The 20,587-nt window shown below is 41.7% G+C and overlaps 3 protein-coding genes and 1 non-coding gene across 4 annotated transcripts in view; 3 read left to right on the top strand and 1 right to left on the bottom strand.

Moving 5' to 3' along the window:
- The first annotated feature begins 46 nt into the window (after positions 1-46).
- Positions 47-3,661, top strand: nkrf (NFKB repressing factor). The gene is made up of 3 exons (XM_030061834.1): positions 47-566; positions 1,023-1,147; positions 1,298-3,661. The coding sequence occupies exons 2-3, from the start codon at positions 1,057-1,059 to the stop codon at positions 3,583-3,585; spliced, it is 2,379 nt and encodes a 792-aa protein (XP_029917694.1). The 5' UTR covers positions 47-566; positions 1,023-1,056; the 3' UTR covers positions 3,586-3,661.
- Positions 3,662-4,452: 791 nt separating this feature from the next.
- Positions 4,453-8,224, bottom strand: LOC115366413 (ubiquitin-conjugating enzyme E2 A). Its single transcript, XM_030061852.1, has 6 exons — positions 7,994-8,224; positions 7,039-7,119; positions 6,789-6,814; positions 6,106-6,195; positions 5,861-5,949; positions 4,453-5,534 (listed from the first exon to the last, which is right to left on the bottom strand). The coding sequence occupies exons 1-6, from the start codon at positions 8,035-8,037 to the stop codon at positions 5,406-5,408; spliced, it is 459 nt and encodes a 152-aa protein (XP_029917712.1). The 5' UTR covers positions 8,038-8,224; the 3' UTR covers positions 4,453-5,405.
- Positions 8,225-8,901: 677 nt separating this feature from the next.
- trnae-uuc (transfer RNA glutamic acid (anticodon UUC)) lies at positions 8,902-8,973 on the top strand. The gene has a single exon. It is a non-coding gene; the product is annotated as a tRNA-Glu (tRNA).
- A 334-nt stretch (positions 8,974-9,307) lies between these two features.
- Positions 9,308-20,587, top strand: part of elf1 (E74-like ETS transcription factor 1) — a 43,578-nt gene continuing 32,298 nt past the window's right edge. Inside the window, exon 1 of the mRNA XM_030061836.1 lies at positions 9,308-9,995. The gene's annotated coding sequence lies outside the window, so the exon portion shown is untranslated. The remainder of the gene's footprint in view (positions 9,996-20,587) is intronic.

Raw genomic sequence — 20,587 nt, 5'->3', positions numbered from 1 at the left:
CTCGTCTGTCTGTCTCTCAGCCTGTCTGTGCGTGTGTCAGTGAGACCGGGCCTGCGGGACACCCAGCACAGCTCTGCCCGCTGAAATGTGCTCATCCTTACGACTTGCTTTTGTGACGACGGAGATGCTGTGACGGCCGGGCAAAGCATCATGGGCCAGTGCGGTGACAGACGCCATGATTTTACTGTAACATTAGCTGGACAGAAAATGGACGGTTCCTGAAAGTTGACTGGATATTTGTAGCTTCCCATGCGTTTTCTTGTGTTTTCTCAATCGTCCGACTCAGTTATTCTCACGCAGCATTTGCGCATCTGTGTCGGTGTCGTTTAAATATTGGCTAATTCATACAAAAAAGTAAACAAAAAAGCTATCGACTCGCCGCTGAAGGGGAGCTGTTGGCTAGAGGCTAGCTAGCTAGCTAGTTAGCTTTCAAGTAACCCCGTTAGGTGCCTAGCTTTGTGAAGCTAGCAGGCTAATAATAGCCGGTGGGACATAAAAACAGTTACATAGTTTATTATCCAACACAAGGGCAGGCGAATTCACCGGACCAAGGGCTACACCGTTAGGTAAGAACTGGACTTGGTATTTGACACACTCATGTGTAGATATCGTGGTGGTTTATTGTCACATGTACGCTGAGGAGATGATGAAGTAGTTGGGCTGCTGGCCTACTGCGTCACTCCTGTGTCAAGGGCCTGCTGTTGGCACCACAAAATCAAGGTCTTTATATCGCTTCCAATAAAGCTGCTCAACTCAGTACACTGCTTATATTTTAAGTTTTCAACTTCAGTTCATTTGCGATCACATATGCTCTGTCCCAGGACCGAGTTAGCTCTGTAATTCCTCATGTTGCTGGGACGGGATATTTTGTTTTACCGGCAATATTGTTAGTATGGAGTATTAACTCATTATGTACAGATAGTTATTCTTCGCTTTATTTATTTGTAGGTCTGCAGTGTATGCATGCATTCATGTTTCATCCATGTGTTTGGTGTTAGTATAATACACTCTGCTTTCACCAGGTATGGCCCGATTGTGATTTGGAAGGAGCTGGTGATGGCAGAAGGGATTGACAGTGGCGAAATGCCCTCCTTTGACCCGTTTTCAAGTTCTGAAGCAAAGAAGAGACCTAATTCATCTGATGGCAGTGAGTGTCTGTGTAGTTTGTTTGTTGTAATCCCTCTTAACTTTAGTGTGTTGTCCCATTCATGATGACAGATTGAGCTGTCAACGTGGCACTCAGATCTGATGTTCTTTTTGGAGTTCCCAACTATTACCTGTGTCTTTGTTATTGCAGGGGAAGAGCCCATGAGGAAAATGCCAGTGTCGAAATTTGGTTCCAGACCACGGTTTGAGCCCGTGCACTTTGTCAGTGGTGGTAGCAGCGGAGGGTCTGGCACCGATGAGAAGGAGAATGATAAGGAGCGCAGGAGGAGCGAGTCGTACGGTGTGAGGCAGTGGGACTCTGAGCTTCCGTCCTATGGCAGCAGCAGTAGAGCTCAGGGTTCCTCCTCGGCAAGACCTGCTTTTGACAGAGTGCCATCATACAGCTCTGACTCTTGGGGTTCACACAGGGATAGGGACAGGGACAGGGATAGGGACAGAGACAGAGAGATATCCTCAGGTGGTACAAGTGGCTTAGGTTATGGAGGTCGCGGTTCCACAGCAAACTATATGTCTAAAACACAGCAGGACTATACAGCCAAATATGAAGCCCACAGCTCTCGCAGTTCAGATTCTTATTCTCAGCCTAACAGGTTTGATGGATATGGAGGAGGGAACAGATCTGGCGGGAGGGATTCAGGACGTCAGGGCTTAGGCTACGGGCATCAGGACCGGCCTTCGTCCAGCAGGCCATTCAGCAGAGTTTACAACAGCCCAGGAAGGAGCAGTCCCACCTCTCAATCAGGGTCGTCATCTTTGTCCCAGCCCCTTCCCATATCTCAGTCAGTGCTGGAGGAGAAGCAACGGCTGATTGCCAACGTGGCATCCGCATTAGCCAGTTCTTTTAGAGACCCCATGTTCATGACTGGAAGCGACTCGCCCAACTACAATTTCATGCTGAGCCGCAGCATCCAGGCCTGCAAGACCAATCCAGAGTATATTTATGTCAACCTGAAAGATATTCCTAAAGCTGACCTACCGAAAAACAGAAAAGTACCGACGGAAGGCTATGCCTGTGAACTGAGGTGCCAGTGTGTGTATCTTGCCACTGGATATTCTGGGAGCAAAAACGGGGCTAGGGACCGTGCCTCTGAACAGGCCGTTAAGCTCTTCCTTAAACCAGTCGAGGTCCGCGTTGTGCAACGCAGATATAGACACTCAATTGTCAATGACATTGTGGTATGCCAGATGCACAGCCCTACCCCAGCCTTTTTACCTGCACTCCGTAACCCAGAGGACAAGCCAACACCCAGCTCAAAGGGCCAGTATGAACCTGATAAAAGGAAACACTGGACGGAGTTTGTGGTTGTGGACAATGCCCATGACGCTATCTGCATACTCAACAACTCTGCTGCCTTTAATCGCATGAAGATTGACTATAAGTTTGACCTTGTCCCCAACAGCAGCATTTGGCTGTGTAGTGTCTACCTGCAAGATGAGCTGGTGGCACAGGCCAGGGGCACCAAGAAGAGCTCAAAGCATGCAGCAGCTGAAGAGGCAGTGAGGAAACTCCGCATGAACCAGGCACAACGGCAGCAACAGCAGCAGCAGCAACAGCAGCAACAGCAGCAGCAACAATCACAGTATGCCAGAGGAAATCCCCAGTCAGATTCCTCTAGTGGGAGGTTCGGACAACAGGGTGGCAGGAAGAAGCATCTGAGTGAGTTGGTCATCCTGGAAAACTCTGACAATGCTATCTGCATCATTAACGACACCGCTCAGTTTAACAAAGTGGCTGCTGATTACAAGTTTACAGTTTTACCTGACCATCGCTGGAGATGTGAGGTTTATCTGGAGGGACAGTATGTAGCGGCAGGGATCGGGCCCAAGAAAATTGTCAAACACATTGCAGCAGAGGAGGCCCTAGCCACCTTGAGACAGACACAGGCTGTGGTGAAATCCAACCTCAGGAAGGAGGGTCATGCTGATGCTATATCCCGCTATCAGATCCTGGCTCGCTCAGGCGAAGAGGCCACAAAGCAGGAGATCAAGGAAGACAACATCGGAAACCAGCTGCTCCGCAAGATGGGCTGGAAGGGTGGCGGTTTGGGCCGAGATGGGGACGGCATCGCAGAACCCATTAAAGTCAAGGAGCAGTTCTCCAGAGAAGGACTTGGTATGGATATGGACAAGCCTGGAAATCAGCTCAGCAAGCGCGATATAGAAGACATAATCCGCAACTATGCCAGTTCAGACCGGCAGGATGATCTGCGCTTCTCCACTGACCTCAACAATGATGAGCGAAAGCAGATACATCAGATATCTCAGAAATATGGCCTGCGAAGCAAGTCATATGGACAGGGTAAGCAGCGCTTCCTTGTTGTCAGTCGCAAGGTACACAAAGACCAGCTAATTGGTCAGCTGTTGCAGGAAGGGCAGGTGGGACGATATGAGCTGGTGAAACCTCAGGCCTCTCACTGATTTGCATGCAGAGCTCTAAAAAAAAAAAAAAAAAAAAAAATACTCATCGGCTTGGACTTCAGAACAAATAACACAAGTATAAATGTAATGTTTATACTTTGGTTATCTTTCAGGAAACACCACAGTGGTTTCTTCATTCCTTTGCCATTAAACATAGTTTAAGTATATTTAGCTTCAGCAGGGGCTTTTGGATAAGTAATAAGAAATTTCTTTCTGTTTTGTCTCCTGCCATTCCACACGTCCTGTATTTGGTTCACTGTTGCACAAGCTTGTGTTGTGTGCTTTGTGCTCATGTCCTGACTATGCATCAATGACTCCTTGATTAAAAAAAAATTACTTTAAAAAGTTTTTGTCACCAAAATTCACTTTTTTCTGAAGTGTTTTCTTGGGTGCAAAAGGACCCTGACAGATGATACACCTTTTTTCCACTGCTTGTTGGTTCTTCGCATTGTGAACATTGTAAACAGCTGACACGAGACAAGGCTTCGAGGTGAAGTATGAAGGCGGTTAATATCTAACTGTAATTACCTGCTCATACCAGTCTCACTGTATTGATACATTTCTATTTCACAGTACTACTTGCAATGTTGTTTGCTCTTCGACACCTGGAGATCATTCTAAAAGTCAGCGCTGCCTCCATGAGTAGAAACACCATCTTGACATGGAAAGTGTGTAAGCTGTGATCTTTGTTAAATGTCAGATGTATTGGTTTATGTGGGTAGTTAACTTGTCTGCTTGTATTCACAGCTGTAATAACTGAATAAATTAAAACCAATAACTATTAACAGGCTGTACTTGGTTGAGATGTATACTTTTTTTTTTTTTAAACTTAAATGTACTGAGAAGTCAAAAGCAGGGGACAACAACTGATGTATATTTCTTTTATTTACAAGAAGAAAATGTACAGTTTGTTACATGGGTTACCAGTGCAAAGTTTTATACTCTGAAAAAAGACACCATCCTGTTCAAACAGTACAATCAGCTTATTCGTTATGATAGCCAATGTGTGTAAAAAATTGAAAATAGCATAGCAATGCTTTCACATGGCCTTAAATTGTCAGCACTGTGAATTTCTGTGCGTGAAAGCAAAGGTGTGCACCAGGAAAGGGGCACAAAATGTCTCTTGAACATGAACGGTGTTAAGCTTTGCTCTGAGAGACACGGTCACTGTTTCTAAAACATTTAAGTCAAAAGGCATGGCTTGTAAGTGCAAACCGGAGAAAAGGACCACTGCTCTAGTCTGATGAACCCCAAAGGCATTGATTGACTCGACCTGTTGGAGGGGTGGCTGTCCACATCAGGTTAAATTTTGTCTTAACCATTCCCTCTCAAAGGCAGAAAAAGAAACTAAGCTGGAAAAAGTGGGCCCATAGGGAACACCCATGAATGCCATATTTATTAAAAAATATGAGCAATTTTTATGTACACGGCAAACCACACGGCAAGCACATCTAATTGTTAATTACCACATCATTCAACCAATTAACTTAGTGGCAGAGAACATGACTAAAATCCACAGACAGCCTTTTGTTTAAAAAAAAAAAAAAAAGAAAGAAAGAGGGGCATGTAGCAAGTAACCCAGATACAAGGTACATTTACTTTAACAAACACGCTATTTCCCAACAACAGCATCCTGCAGGAGTGAATGCCACAACACAACAGCATACAAACTTAGCAACAGCTATGGGACAGACAAATATATGGAGGAGGCTTCAAAGATATGTCATTTTATTTCTGAAAGAAGGTTTGTTATCTTGATCTGTGGTTTCTTTTGATTTCGGGCTGGACACTGTTCGTACTTGTGTGAACGATCACAGGGGTCAACAGTCACGCCAACTCTGTTCAACAATAGCAGAAACTCTCTTCTCATACTCGCGCTTGTTCTCCTGGTACAGCTGGGCTGCTTGGCTGTTGGCTGGACTGTTTGGGTTTGGCTCATCCAGTAAAGACTTTGAATACACAACAAAGAATGGCAGTGAGGATGGATTTCAAGCTGAGTTTTATTACATTACCACACATGTAAGTCAAATGGAAAGCAAATAGCTTTTGCATGCATGAAAATATTACTGTTAGGATGCACTATCCCTCAGAAATCATTCATGTTTCATTATATTATGTAGCAATCTGACAAAAGGAATGAAAACTAAGATCATGATAGCAAATTTGTGCAGACATTATTTCTGTTATCCTTTGCGTTATTTGTTATGTGATGTGCTGCTCTTAATCTGTGTCTGGATGTCAACTGTTAATCTGCATCAGTGAGTGTTAGGATTACCTGTATTGAAGTTAAGATTGAAGAGACATCATAAGTTGGACTCCAACGATTTTGAAGAATATCTAAGCATATGCTTCCATCTGCATAGACTGCAAATCAGAGCACAGAAAAAGTTTTTTGTGATAGAGCATTAGGGCTGAATAACTACTTGAACTGTAACTAATTTCAATTACTGCAAAGTGCCATGATTAACCTAATGATTATTGCAGTTAATTTATTAACACCCCAGGTAGTCAGATACTTACCATTTGGATGAAACATTTTGGAGACAAATCGCACTGTTGGAGGTTTATTAGGATATTCCTCTGTGAATTCAATGGTGAGTTTGAAGGTTCCTAAGGAGGAGAAATAACAGTGTGAATCTGAGTACAGAGCCTTAACCCCCCCCCCCCCCCAAGCTCAGTAAGAAGGTGTGCTAGTCTCAATCTCATGATTTTGACCATCCTGGGAACACCTCTCTCTCCCCCCTGCATTTTAATACTCCCTATCACTCTGTCTTTTTCTTAACTTAAAGTTGCAAACTGAACAGTGAAGTCAAACTTCCTTGCCTGCTCAATATTCCTACCCACCCACAAACACCAGTAATGGCCTGTGGTCCACTGACTCACATGCAGGAAAAAAACAACAACAAAAAAAACCATAAAGCACAGCTTTAAAGAGGGACCACAGACATGGAAGAAGATGATAAGGCAAGTCCATTGTACTAGGAACATTAGATCTATTTCTGATCTTTTAAGATCAGAAACAATGTCAGTAGTCCAAAGTGATAACTGATGGATAAGAAAATCTCAACTGATTTAAGACTACAAATCAATTTCTGGACAAGACAAACTATAACCAGCTCCATAACAGTAGTGGTGGGAGGGGAGATTATAGCATTTTATCTCCACATGTTCACTTGGAAGTCAACGCTTCTGAGAGGACTTACCATCTTCAAAAGGTGTTCCCTCTGGTCTAAAAGAGAAGAAACAAACAGGCAGTGAATATGTGAACTTACAAAATGAGATCCTGCTGTATATTTTTCATATCCTGCAGTGTCAAAGCTTGCATGACATTACCTACAGCCCAAGTAATTTTACGGTACACACCTAATGTCCAAAGCAGTTGGAGTGTCTACAAATGCACAATTTTCACAACCCCCCTCTGATGTACCTCTTTAATAATTCAAATGGACTTACCCAAAAATGACAGCATTCCATACCATGATATTATTTTCTGATGGAGCCCCACTAACCCCTGCTGGAGGATCTTCTTGCAGCCTGACAAGAGACATAAAATACACAGTTAGGACCACAGACACAGACATCAGCTTCATCAGTTGTAATTACAAGGCAGAAAATGTCATTTTAAACAGAGCATTACAAATTAACATCTTGATTCACCACTTTACCCATGACTTTGGTGCTATAGTGTCCATCCCTAGGATTTGCTCTTCCACACATATAATTCAACTATAAACATCTTAGATCAAGAGCGCGTGTATAAGTCAGATGTAGAGTTAAGCTTTTAATGCCAAAATTAGCAGACAGCGGGAGTTTAATGAATACGACCTGAGACTACTAATTCAGGAGTCGTATCTTTAATCGCTAGTGACATACAAGGGTCACCTAAATCTCGTCCAGGTGTGTCTCGTGACTGGTTTTGATTTTTTTTTTTTTAACCTTTGATTTGGCAGTGAAAAGCCACTTGCCTAAGCCATACACTGTAACGTAATGAAACAGCCCACAATAATAATACAGTGATTATTAGACAAGTTAATTTCAATTGGTGCTCAGAAATAAATAATTTCCTATAACAATCAAGCATAGTAACATAAGATATTGGAAAAACTAAAACAAATAACAACCATAAATAAATCAGTCAACATAATTACAAACCATTTGTGCCTGTCTAACACCAATGACTTAATATCACTTCGTGTTTGTCGTGAGTTTACGGTGGCTATTCAACAATGAGCGGCATGTATCTTAATTATTGACAAAAACACGACTGAAAGCTGCAAGAATTTTGCCTCTATTCCTACTTTATTCAGCGCTGTGTAGTTCACAATACAGTTTCGGCTAACGCTAGCAAGCTAACCTTTGGTTGCTAATGTTAGCTATTCTCCCACTCGCTTGTTTTCTCTTCGCTTACCTTTTAAAATCTCTCATTAAACGTCGTCTTGCTGGGGTTGACATTCTTTTCACACGGAAACCTGAACCGTGGGCATAAACGTACGCGTTTCAAGGTTGAGAAAATTATATTTTATAGCTGTATTATTTTGAATCCTAGCTGGCTAACGGATGCTAGTTTGTCAAATATTTGGCTGCCTCTGCTGGTCTCAAGTGATGGGTCCTACCACTACGGAGAGGAGAGGACGTCGGCATCTAATGACCCCAAAATGTAGTGAAATATACCCAAAAAATGAACGGAAGAAAACGATATAATAAATTTAGTCACACAAAAGATACCCTATTACTTTACTAAACAAATTTGAACCTGATTTATGTCTAGAATAAAATCCTTTGTTACGCAGGAAAACCCCGTCTCTAGACTTGCGCTGTTCCACCAAAAATTACGTCATGTGTTTAGCACCCATATTTGGTTGTACAGACTACCAGAGGTTCCAGTTCAGTTATTGGTTATAGTTCCCTCGTTTTCAGATTATCTTGTGGTGATGTTGACTACTGACAGATTACTGCAATTGCATGTTCGACATGCCACGCTAAATCCAGATTCAGTAGGCTTGCTTTGAGGCTGGGGGTAAAACTATTGACTGACAGAGGTATTTCTGGTAGGCAAACCTGTACCCGTTTTGCAGTCCCACGAAATGACCACTAGATGGCGATTTGTTGCCAAGTATCTATGCTGTAGATACGACACAGCGGGCTAAATGACTTGATTTTTGTGACCACGTTAACTCCTATTTTACATCTTTATGAAGTATTAGCAAAATAAATGGACATAATAGACCGACAATAATTTTTCAATCAACATACAATGCAATATAGAATCAATCATGATATAGTATAAATATATATGTATTGGGCTGGTTTGTACAGTCCCATATGGTCTAGCGGTTAGGATTCCTGGTTTTCACCCAGGCGGCCCGGGTTCGACTCCCGGTATGGGAACTCACTTTTTTCAGACAGGAATGTCATATTTCTCCCTAATCAAGGTTAAATCAAAGCAGTACTGTAGAAGGGATTTTTCCCTTTAAAAAGACGATGAAACTACTTTTGGTATTTTGGTAGCGTATTATTATTGACAAATAGTCGTTTGGGTGTGGCTAGTAGATAGAGCTATCATTCTGGTCTATAATATTGCCTTCTCTGTGGTCATCATCAGTTCCAGAGAATTAGACCCCGCCCGATTAGGAAGTATCCTCAACTGCTCTCAGGTCCTGTAACGACTTGTACTGCCCGGAAAAATGGTCATACCTCTATTTCCCTAGGCAAACAATAATCGCCTGTTTGTCTGTAGAGCCTAAACTAGACTTTAAGCTCGCTTTGCGCTCTCGTAAATGAACATTTCTATTTGGCTGAGTCACACCTGTGACTGCGTTATCAGTTTAATTTAATGCGATAGCCATACTTGACAATCGCCTTTCAGTCAGTGTGTCGCTTAGCAACCACTTTGATCAGCTAACAGTTCAAGAGGTGGAAGAATAATATCTAAAATTACGAAACAGCACTCTATTTAATGTCATTCATTACGAGTGCAAGATTAATGTAACATCTTGTTCTGTTTCAAACATCTGTAGCTGTTGGTTTATTAAAGCAAAGCGACTCTAAAAGTAACGTTACGCCTCTTACTTAAAAAAAAAATCGTTGTAAATAAAGCTGTTTTGACTTTTCGGGTCTCGCCTAGTAGTTACAGTGAAACTCCGCTGCTGGCCAATCATTTCCCAGGAAAATGTGACTGCTAGGAATTCCCCACGCATCATCCCTGTAGGGGGAAAACTGCAACCTTGTGTCAGGCACACGGAGAGAGTAGTACAGGGTCGCTGGCCGGTGACTGTGCGATGATGTTCATGTCTTCAACTCACAACAAAGAAGCTCCAGGGATTGTTTTCTGAAAATGTTATGCGCTGTTACCATCATCCGCGAAGACCGCCGCCTCTGAATATGTTTTACTGATGTCAACTTCTACGAGGGTGAGTCCACAGAGTGACTGCTGAGACTTTTAATGTTCACGGAAATCTTGTTTTGTGATGTTTTTTTTTCCCCCTTGTAATTGTAGGCCCTACTTGTTATGGGTGCCTTGTCAGCACTGCCTCTTTGGGTGGGGTGTTTTCAGGTAAATACACTGTCCATGGATCCACAAGCTGTGCATAGGGAAGAATTGGGACCTACAGCAGTTACTAGGTTGTTAAACTGCATGATGTTATAGTGATTTGCATGTGACAGAAGGCATTAAGTGCACTTTGCTGGTGTGGGATCATTCTCAAAGAAAACTTCATTGTTCGACCATTGAGCCAGCTTGACTGAACTCATATGATGTGAGAAGCCCTCAGGATATATGACCCCACTGCTTTGCTCTGCTTACCCTTTGTGACACTGAGCCTGCACCACGAATGGCATGTGACTGGACATGTGTGTGTGTGTGTGTGTGTGTGTGTGTGTGTGTGTGTGTGTGTGTGCAAGACACTGTTGAACATCTTGTCCATTTAGTATCCCGTATATGATATGAACGATGTCTAAATAAAGAAGGTTAAAACCAGGATGCTGACACTGCTCTTGAGGTTGCAAGAAGTTTTCATCCATTTGTGTAAGATACAAAAAAATATGAACAATAATATTATCTGATAGCAGCCACACTGGTTTTAGTGCCGGTTTTAGTCTGCAGTTAACATTTTTCCAACCTTGATGTCAGTGTGATCAGCGGGCATTTATATTGCCCTCTATAGTCAGAAATCGAGAGGGAGAAACGCCTGACCTCCAGTCTGTGATGCCACACCAATACACACCTCCAACGGGAATGATGTGGTAAGGTGGAAAATGTGACTGTATCAGCGCATGGGGAATAAATTTGGAACAAGGGTACATTTTCACCCTCAGACTGCTGTTCACTAGTATAAAATGAAATATATTGGGTGTTGGACTTCACCACAGTATGTCCCCCTACTATTTGTAAATGAAGAAGCCCTGGAGTATACATATTAATCAAATGATGAGTAAGAGTCTTGGCTCTGGCATGTTTTTGCTTTGAAAGGGAGTTGTTCATGCTCTGAAATGTTTGCTGAACTGGCATGTTAAGAGGACAAGCACATGCGGATGTTCACAGTCTATTCTTCATTCCTAACAAAATAGCGTTTTTTTGAATAGTTGATCAACCCTGTCCCGTGGCGAGTCTAAATGTTTGCCAGATGTTTACATTTTTGGGCTAAGATGCTTGTATCATGGGAGATACAAACACTCCCCATTGGTTGACTGCGGTTGCTCCCTTCAGAGAAAGGGAGCCGTGACGCAGAGGGGAGAGGAGAGTTGGGAGCTTTTTCTTGGCCATCCCACTAGAGACAGGACCAGCTGGACCCACCAACCCTTTGCTACCCTTTTCTCCCCTCCCCCCGCCGCCTTCCCATCCCAGAGGGTGGCACATAATTGGAAACTTCAATCGACTGCATGCAATTATCTACAACAAGACCTCTTAAATATACTTTGCCTGTAATGTGGAGGTTTTTTTTTGTTGTTGTTGAAAGCATGTGCCTTTATATTTGAAACATGGCCTCATGCTTCAACTTTTCTTTTTCCCCTCTATCCCTCACCTTTGAACTCCTAATTTGGAAAGTGTTTTCTGCACAAGAGGAACCTTGAAAAACAGAGCCTTGATTCATATGGTATAAAAAGAAAATGGGTGTATGGTTGCAGTCGATGGCGTGTGCTTGTGCACACTGGGAACAGAAGACTCTGTGGTCGAGGCTAATGAAATTCCTGGTACTTATCGTGTGACAGTGATGTCACCATCAGCAGTCTGAGCAGCTGAGGAGTGTGACGGTGACCACAGACAATGGACAGCTGTGCTGCATTGTGTTCCACTTCATGTTTGAGGGCTCGCATCAATGTTCAGACCTCAGGCTGAGACAACCTTCTTGCGTAGGATCTGCCAGTCTGACTTAATGGGCTTCTGGATATTGATCTGACTGCAGAAGAAGAAGGACTGAGCTTTTATGCTGTTTAGAAAGCACCACTGCAGCATCACAATGGACCAATAGATTTCATAGTAGCCTTGCGAGAGACAGGTGAGGGCATGAAAGAAAAATTTTCTTTTGCAAGTTGGCATTCAGTTGATGTCGTAATATAGAAGCAGGCTAACCGTCTTGTACAATAACTATGTTGACAGGTTTCTGAGTATTCAGAGCTGGTATGAAATTCTATCCAAGATCCACAGTACAATAGATGGCATAGAGATAAGTAGTTATTTGGTTTGGTTTAAAGTGTCCACCCATGTTCATACTCTTGCCAGCCTGGAAAAAGTGGGCGTGCTTTTCACTTTGGGTTGGGCCATCATCTTTGTGTACACATCCCATTGTCTCATGTGTTAATTAGTGTAATTCGGCGCCTTATAAATAACCACAAGATGGCAATGTTCTTATGCCTTCAATAAATAAACATGTATGGGATGGCTGCGATGTCAAATGACTTGTGGCACCGAGGGAACCAGCTTTTGAAAAGAGAATTAAAACTGCGGCACTTCCCCTTTTTTAAATACCTCACAGTGTTGGCCTGTTTCTTTTCAAGTCTGTAGGGGAAGTGCTGTTCACAAAGTTCCCTAATTTTATGCTACCGTGTCAGCACCCCAGGCCTTGCTACCTGAGTTTTACCTCCTCAGGCATGGTTGATTGCTAGGCAGCAGCACTAAATTTGTACCACAAGATATGACGTCAGAGAGAAAGGAGATACGAGGGAAATTCCACCTGTAACCTCATTCTGTCCTTATAGTGCCTTTCATACTGCATGTCTCCTGAGCGAGTCATCAAGCCTTAGTTTCTCTTTGGCTCTGCTTTATATGATGTGCTGATGTAAGCCACGGTGATAAAGTCAAGTAAATGTTTGACCTAGAGATTTTTGTTACGTAAGAGGTCTAGTTTTAGCTGATTTGGCCTTCATTAGAATTGACTAACATCAATAGTTACAGTGATTATCTCTACAGTCTTGCACTATGACTTTGAGTTTTAAATATGTAGTTGTGATGTAATTACCGCTGCAGAAGGTATTTTTGTCAGGCCACAACATTTAAATTTGCCTGCAGGGAGAGGGAAGGTGACTCAAATTATGTTTGTCTGCATATTGGCATCATTAATTCAGAGAGCCACATTGCTTTGGTATTTTTACTCTGATTGTTGAGGTCCATATGGGTTTATAAGGTATAGGTACACCTATACCCTATAATGCCCCATGTATATATATGCACTGTGATATTATTATTTAGTTATATCTAGAAGTGGCTTGCGTTGTTAATACTCCTAACCTGATGCAAGGTGGCAAAATTGTTCTTAACAAAAATAAAAACACTTATTCCTGTCTGCACTTTATCATGATATTTGACCATGTCAGATTTAAGGTATCTTTAGTATGAGGTAGTGGATGTTTCATGGACGCTTTTAACATGTCATCTTAGCCAATATCACTTGGATTCATACAGTCAAGATCCTTCCTCATTCAGCTGATGTACATTTTAGCAAAATGTGTCAAATATGACATTATAAGCAAAGACAGAGTTGACAGAATTTGAAGTTAGCACTTGTCCCACCCAGAGAAAAGCCATTCTTAAGCTTTTTTTTTTTTTTTTTTTTTAGGTTAATGTCACAGTAACAGGCTGTCCCCCAGGCAAGATTATGAATTATTTAACTATGCACAGCCCAATGGGTATTATAACCTGGGCCCTGAGTGACAGAGCAATATGCTTTCAATGCCTTCTGGCATTTTATTAATTATGAGCTAGAGACAAACTATCGCTGTTGGGTTGAAAACTGCTGGCTTTTGGCACTGGAGCAGACATGTCCTAATCTCTGAATACACTGGTGTATCACAGATGAAGCGTCTGAAGCTTCAGTGTTTGTATAATTCTTGAACACCTATTCATGACAGAATAGTTTCACAGGAATCCAGACCCCGAGGGAGTAATGAATGATTTGTGTGTTTCTTGACTGCAGGTAGCTGAAACTGCCCACAGAGGTGTGATGTGGACGGTCTTGATTGCTGGATTGTTGGCTTGCTGTGTGTGTTTAATGTTTAATGAGCTGCCTTTTGTGCGTGTGTGCGAGCAAGCGAGTGAGTGTGTGGGCGGCTAGGCTAGCAGTAGATCTAATCCTGCTAGACCTCAGTCTGACACCAGCTACTCCCTGCTTATCTGCTCAGAAACTATGCACTACTATATCCTGCAGATTTATGCCGCCTGTTTGGTTTGGTTTATTTGTGTGGCCAACTCTATCATAAGATATGTTTGGTAGTATGATACTGCCTCAGTTTTAATCCACTCCACTGCACTTGACCAATTTGGCCTTGTTCCATTACTTCTTTGAATATGTGCAAATGTTCAGCTCACATATTAGCCTAAGTGACGTTAGTTAAAGTGATTTGGTCATTGTGTATTTTCTGCTAAAGGCTTATGGTCAGTTCATCATCCTGCGCTCAGAGGGAGTGAATCAGTCACGTACAGAAGTATGAGCTATTGTGTGTTGAATGCATTGTCTGTATAGTTCACCTACACATCACTTTGTTGGCTCTGTGTGGCTCACACTCAGTCACACTCAGTGACTCATCTTTGATCCTGGAACTGCACAGGATGGTCAGTGTTTGAGAGTGACATCGCTTTCACAGTGCCTCTAGCTGTGTACGCTGTCCTAACGCCGCTGTCTGGCACTAATTGAAACTTAATCAAACCATCCAACCAGAGCGGTAATTGTCTCAAGACCATTGCAACAACAACAGCTGCCTTTGTCTCTTTTTTGCCTCACCTTGGCTGCTTTCCCCCTGTCATCACAACTCACACATCACAGAGATTTTTTGTGTGTGTTTTCTGATACAGTAATTTTTTGTCCATCTCAGTGGGGTTAATTAAAATGCCTTGCTGCCCTCTCATTTGCCTCAATCTCTCCCTTGAGGTGTGCATATATCCTGTTAGCTTGCCTCTGACAGCCTCAGTCGAAGCCCTCCCTGTGTTTTGCGTGACTAGAGCAGCCATCAGCCGACCTCCAAACTACACAAATAGTTCAGTCTGTCCTCCAAAGGCTGAAATAACAAAAATAGAGTCTGCACACTGTAAGCTCCATTTATGATGATACTGCAGTTACCACATCACATGTAATGTTTGGAGCCCATTGCTCTTCTTCAGACATGTTAGACAGTGAGAGCACTATCCCCAATATGAACAAAGTAGGCCAGATCACATTGCAACCTGGCTGAAGAAGCATCCAGATTATATGTAGTGGGTATGCAAAACAAGCAAAATGTGTTAGAGCTGTTAACCTCCATCATGTCCGTGTCCAGAGATGACAGCAGTGACAGAAAAAACAACTCAAATCCTCTACAAATAGTAAAATTTCTAAATTCATTATTTTCATTAAGTATGATTTTTTTACTATTAGCAGTCATTGTGCAAAATGGCTCCTTTTAGAGTATAAGTTACTGATGCATTACCCTGTAAGAAGTATTTTAATGTTGTAAGTGTAACTATTACACATACCCGTGGCTTGTTTAAATAAAAAAAAAATGCATCATTATTTATAACCTTTCTGTGTGATTTGCATGTAAAAGTTTATTCTGCAAAGCAACAAGTAACTACAGTCATTAGATAGATCTAGTTGAATAAAACGTACACAATTTCCCTCTGAAATTGTGTGCAGTAAAAGGATAAAGTCTCACAAAATTTAAATACTCAGGTTAAGTGGCCGTATTTAAAAAATGTACGGAATACTTGACTAAATGTAGTTGCTTTCCACCTCTGAAAATTAGAGTGAAAAATGGCGCATGGTGTCATGTAAGTACCATTTTGATAACAAAGCGGTACACTCAGCAACCTCCCATACACTTCGAGGAAAGAGGTCACAGTAATAGTCTAATCATCCTTTGCTATAATTAAAGAGACACAATGTTTCACAAGTGGTATTCATATTCTGTACATGTCTGATACTGTGCAAAGTAATTTTGGGTGCTCCCTCAGCCAGGTGAAATGTCATGTGAACTGCTGTATAGTCTTCATGCTGGGGGAGGGGTTTTCATTGTCTTTCATGTCTTCAGAAAAGCATTGGGCTTGAAATGTTTCATGTTATATAGCAGGTAAAGTATTGTTATAATGGGAACTTGGAGATTATACAGTTTTTCATCGGTCCAGCACCTATATCCGCACTTGGATGTGTATGTGATTTCACCACGTCCTCCAAAAGCTTCCATATCTCAGGCCCTCAAGGTTTAGATTGTTTCAAGACGGTTCCCAGATTTCCCTAACAGACCTTAGAGTCCATGATATTTTAAAATAAATCTTAACCGAATGATCTTAATTTTCTTGTTTAAGGGGAATCCTTCTTGTGGTTTGTTCGGTGCGAACATCAAGGGCACGCCTGGATGAAATTTGTCAGATGATTCAAGTTCAAGTGGTAAACAAAATGAAAACAAAGTCAAAAAAAGCAGCGAGCACTAGTCCTACTACGAGACAACATAATAGAAGTAAAACTTTGACCCATATAAACTCTGCTCCATAATATTAGCATTTAGGCCCCGATAACACTTTGCTATCTATGTGATCTAATCAGTCTGGAATTTTATTGTCTTATAAGTCACTATAGTGACCTACATTACTGACTCAAATGTAATATTTGCAGGTTTGTCGGTGGACAGGTTAATTAACTCTGAAAGTTGAGCGGATGTTTGAACATCTGATGTTTCAAAAGAACATTGATTTTAAGATAAACAAGCAGCAATTTTAACATCATGTTCTGATATATCTGATGCTTTTATCGTGTTTCTGCTTTTGGTCAGAGGAAATTCATTTAGGATTGTCGGGCCTGAACCACACCAGCTCCTGATGCACAACATTGCTGCGCTCTGCCTTTTAATGGGGACATACCACAGAAAATGGGGGCTTTGTGGCTTGGTTCTGTTATGGTTGGCCTCTGTTTTGCAGAACCAGGGCATGAGAGTTACCAGTGCCCTTTATTTTTAGGCTGCAAAGGAAAGGTGTGTCCCCGCAGTTAGTCAGCGGGTCACATGGTGTGGTACTGATCAGATCAAGGCTGTTTTTTTGCTCTATCTAACACACCGTTCTTGGAATAGGGCAAGAGCATGCGCTGTGTGAGACAAGCTCTTGGTGTTTTCTCACCGTGGTCTGGGTTCAATTTTGACCCAGTGAGACATGTCTTCAAGCACCAGCTCTTTAAACATCTTCATTTTTATTGCTTATCCCCAGAGTGTGGATTTGATTTGTTTTCCAAATCCGGGTGGGTTTATTTTCCATGTTACGAAAGATGATGGGAAGGATTATGAACTCTTCTGAGGGAATGAGTGCAAACAGGTTTTTTTGCAGTATTAAAGTGTTTTTGTTTTTTGTTGTTTTTTTTTTATAATCAAGATTTGGGGCTGCGAATGTGCCTCTCCGAGCTCTACAAACAAGACACCAAAAAAAAAAAAAAAAAAATGTAGTCCCAGGGAACACTCTCTCATGCTTTTCCATTGATATTCAATAGAAGAACTTTTTAGACAGAGTTTTCTTGTGGTCTACCAGCCATCTTTTAAACATCAACTTTAACATGTAAGCTTTTTTCTTATTTGTTTGCCTGGTCTCCGAAACTGACATCATAAATGGCAGTGAATATGAATGAATATGAAGAGCCATAACATTAAACACGCATTCAATACAAATTAGACGTAGGGCAGGTACTTTGGTTTGTGCGCAAATGTTCCTTTAGTAGTTTGAACTGATATGAACCAGTGGACTAGAATATGATATTTATATATATTCTAAAGGCTTTTGCATTAGTTGTGCTACATTTGGCTCATGGTCACACACTGAGATGAGTATGCTTTATATTTTATGGCTGTTGATGGACACTTCGGTTGTTACGGGGATCAAACCTGTGATATGTCGGTCATATGGTGCAGTTTCTGTAGCCAGGAAAGCACCTTACTGCTCAAATGCTTCACTGGTAATCCCTTGTCTTGCTGAAATGATATCAGCGCCATGTAAGATAAGTGTGCTCCCTAGTACTCATTAATGAGAGAAAGTCATGAAGTGTTCTCAGTGCCAAACTTGAGCTCGAGTAGCTATTGAACCTGCCCTCTCATCCATTTATTTGCTCTTGTTAGTAGACTTTCCATCAGGGGAGTCACTTTAGGAGAGAGCTGTCTGCCTGCAATTAACAGATCAGAGTGTGAATACCCAGGTCGGGTTGGGTTCGGACAGAAATTTGAAAACTATGTTCAGGTTCAGCTCGGGTTTGGTCACGTTGGCTTTATGTTAGTGAAAAATGATGGACCTGCTGTCTGTTCTGGGCAACATCCTATGTAGTGCTGGAGTCCATGTGGTGATGCTGAATGCAACTCATAGGCTACTTCAGGTGGTAAATGTAATCTACTGATGGAGGACAAGCAAAATCTCAGGCTCGGGTTGGTTTTGGACACACACAAAAACAGAATGCCTGCTGGGTTTGCAATTTCATAGTATGATGGGACATTTGTAAGAAACATATGAGAATTTATATATAAAATATATGAGAAAATACTTCAGGAGTAAAAATTATCAAGCAGGACATATTGTTGTACTGCAGCTGGGAAAGAACTCTTTCAGTTTGTCACAATCATTTCCCTTCCTCTCATATCTTGATTTCTCTTTTCAATTTACAAGATCCAAAGCAAGGACCAGCTGAAAAAAAAAAAAAAATCAGTGGCACACAAGAAAGTACCAGCCTCTCCAGGAAGCAACTGATTTGGCATAGCTGCCGTATCTTTTGATGGAAAAGCACCTTAGTCATTGTGACAATGTCTTGGCAGCTCAGGTGCCTATTGCACACACACACACACACATGCACACACAAGCACACCGTCAAACCGTATTCACAACATGAATCAAACTGATTTATTAGACATCACATATACTGACAGGAGTGGTTTAGCACCATGAAGCTCTCAATGAGGCTCAAACTACTGTCTTACGACTGATAGATGTTGGCACAAACATTCGGTTTATCCACAATGACGGGATAAGGTGAGTCATGGAGGAATGATGTCTGCTCATGTACATGCATGTGTTTATTTCTGTATGTTAATACATTTGTCCTATAGTGTCTTCATAGTGTTGCAGTGCTTTAGCCTGAAGAGCGTAAATCACAAGAGCTGAACACTTTTGTCCAAGGTTTCTGCTTGTAGACATTATTTCCAGAGGCAGTGATGAATGGAACTTGTTTGGTGTGACTCTCCTTCACAGCAAGGCTCAGTTTGTTCCAAAAAATAGTTCGTTTCTACTTTATGAACTATACTGAACTTAAGCCTGGTTAAATCAATGTGATGATGGGGGCACTGCCTGGAGATGGAGAGATTAGAGGGCAGTTTGGTCGTTTTCTTCACATAGACCCTCTTTTGCCTACGCAAAACATGTTGCACAATTTCATTTAAATTTATGGTGTTCATTTTTCAAATAATCATGCAACAAATGTATTTGGCTTGACCATAACAGCGGGGCCAGCACTACTAATGCAAATGTCTGTCACTGTGTCACCAACTTACTGAGTAATGAAGTTACACCATTGGTCGGCCGAGTGTTGGAGTCTCCCCATTGGCTGTTGCTCTTTCAAAATGAAGTCCTTAAGGGGTGTTTACAGTGGTTCTACTCACTGACTGCAGCTCATGTGCAAAGACAACAAGAGCAACTCAAAATGGCTGCTTCGCATGAACAATATCAGTGTAACCAATAGAGTGGCTGATTTTTTTTTTTTTTTTTTTTTGTCTTTTTACATGGGTACATTATCAACCATGATAAAAGTTTCACAAGTCTTGCTTTGGGTTTTCTTGGTTGGACACAGAGCTGTTCAGTTTCTCTCTGACCAATCAGTGGTCTGCAGTTTCCACTGCAAATCGCAGTTTTCACGTCACCGTTTATTATCGCCTCAGCTCGTTTCAAACCTCGACGGAGGTGATGTCCAAAAAGTACCAGGTGCCTTTGCTCGATGGAAAGCCAAAAACGGTGTGTAAAGTTGAGTTGAGTCGAGGCATACCATGTGGTGGAAAAGTGGCTTATTTCATATAAAACATAAATGAGCAGTAAATAACTGTAAAACTAATCAGGGTTTGAAAACTGCTGTCCAGTATAGCCACTGTTTAGGGTACGCAGGCCAAAATAGCAGCTTTTAAATGTAGTCATAGTCCAGCCGTATAATTGTTTCAATATTTTCTCTTTAATCACATTTTTTCTGAAAAAACTGAGATCCTGTTGATTGCTCAATTTATTTTCCTGCTAAAAATAAAATGCAGCTTTTTTAAACAGAAAACACACAGTATGTGTGTGTGTGTGTGTGTGTGTGCGTGTGTGTGTGTGTGTGTGTGCGCGAGAGTGTATTTGTATGTGAAGCCATGCTAGTGTGAATGCACAAATGCACACTATTCACCACAGACCACCACTTCCTGTTTGAAAGCAGTGTCATTTCTGATAAAGATGCTTATCAAGTTTCAGCTGAATCTACATTTACGACATGTAGGCTGTATACCATACTGCCTCCGATAAAAAGCTCAGTCTGTGAAGTTGAGGCAGTTGTGGCGG

This window comes from Myripristis murdjan, chromosome 10, assembly GCF_902150065.1.
Source record: "Myripristis murdjan chromosome 10, fMyrMur1.1, whole genome shotgun sequence".
In the NCBI taxonomy this organism is placed as follows: domain Eukaryota; kingdom Metazoa; phylum Chordata; class Actinopteri; order Holocentriformes; family Holocentridae; genus Myripristis; species Myripristis murdjan.
Note: the sequence above shows the minus strand (reverse complement) of the source record. Positions and strands in the feature narration are given on the sequence as shown.

Coding starts and splice junctions, on each gene's coding strand:
- nkrf (XM_030061834.1), top strand. CDS start 1,057: ATGGCAGAAGGGATTGACAGTGGCGAAATGCCCTCCTTTGACCCGTTT. Junction 1,148..1,297: donor ACCTAATTCATCTGATGGCA/GTGAGTGTCTGT, acceptor TTGTTATTGCAG/GGGAAGAGCCCATGAGGAAA.
- LOC115366413 (XM_030061852.1), bottom strand. CDS start 8,037: ATGTCAACCCCAGCAAGACGACGTTTAATGAGAGATTTTAAAAG. Junction 6,815..7,038: donor TGGAATGCTGTCATTTTTGG/GTAAGTCCATTT, acceptor CTTCTCTTTTAG/ACCAGAGGGAACACCTTTTG. Junction 5,535..5,860: donor CAATCTTAACTTCAATACAG/GTAATCCTAACA, acceptor GTGTATTCAAAG/TCTTTACTGGATGAGCCAAA.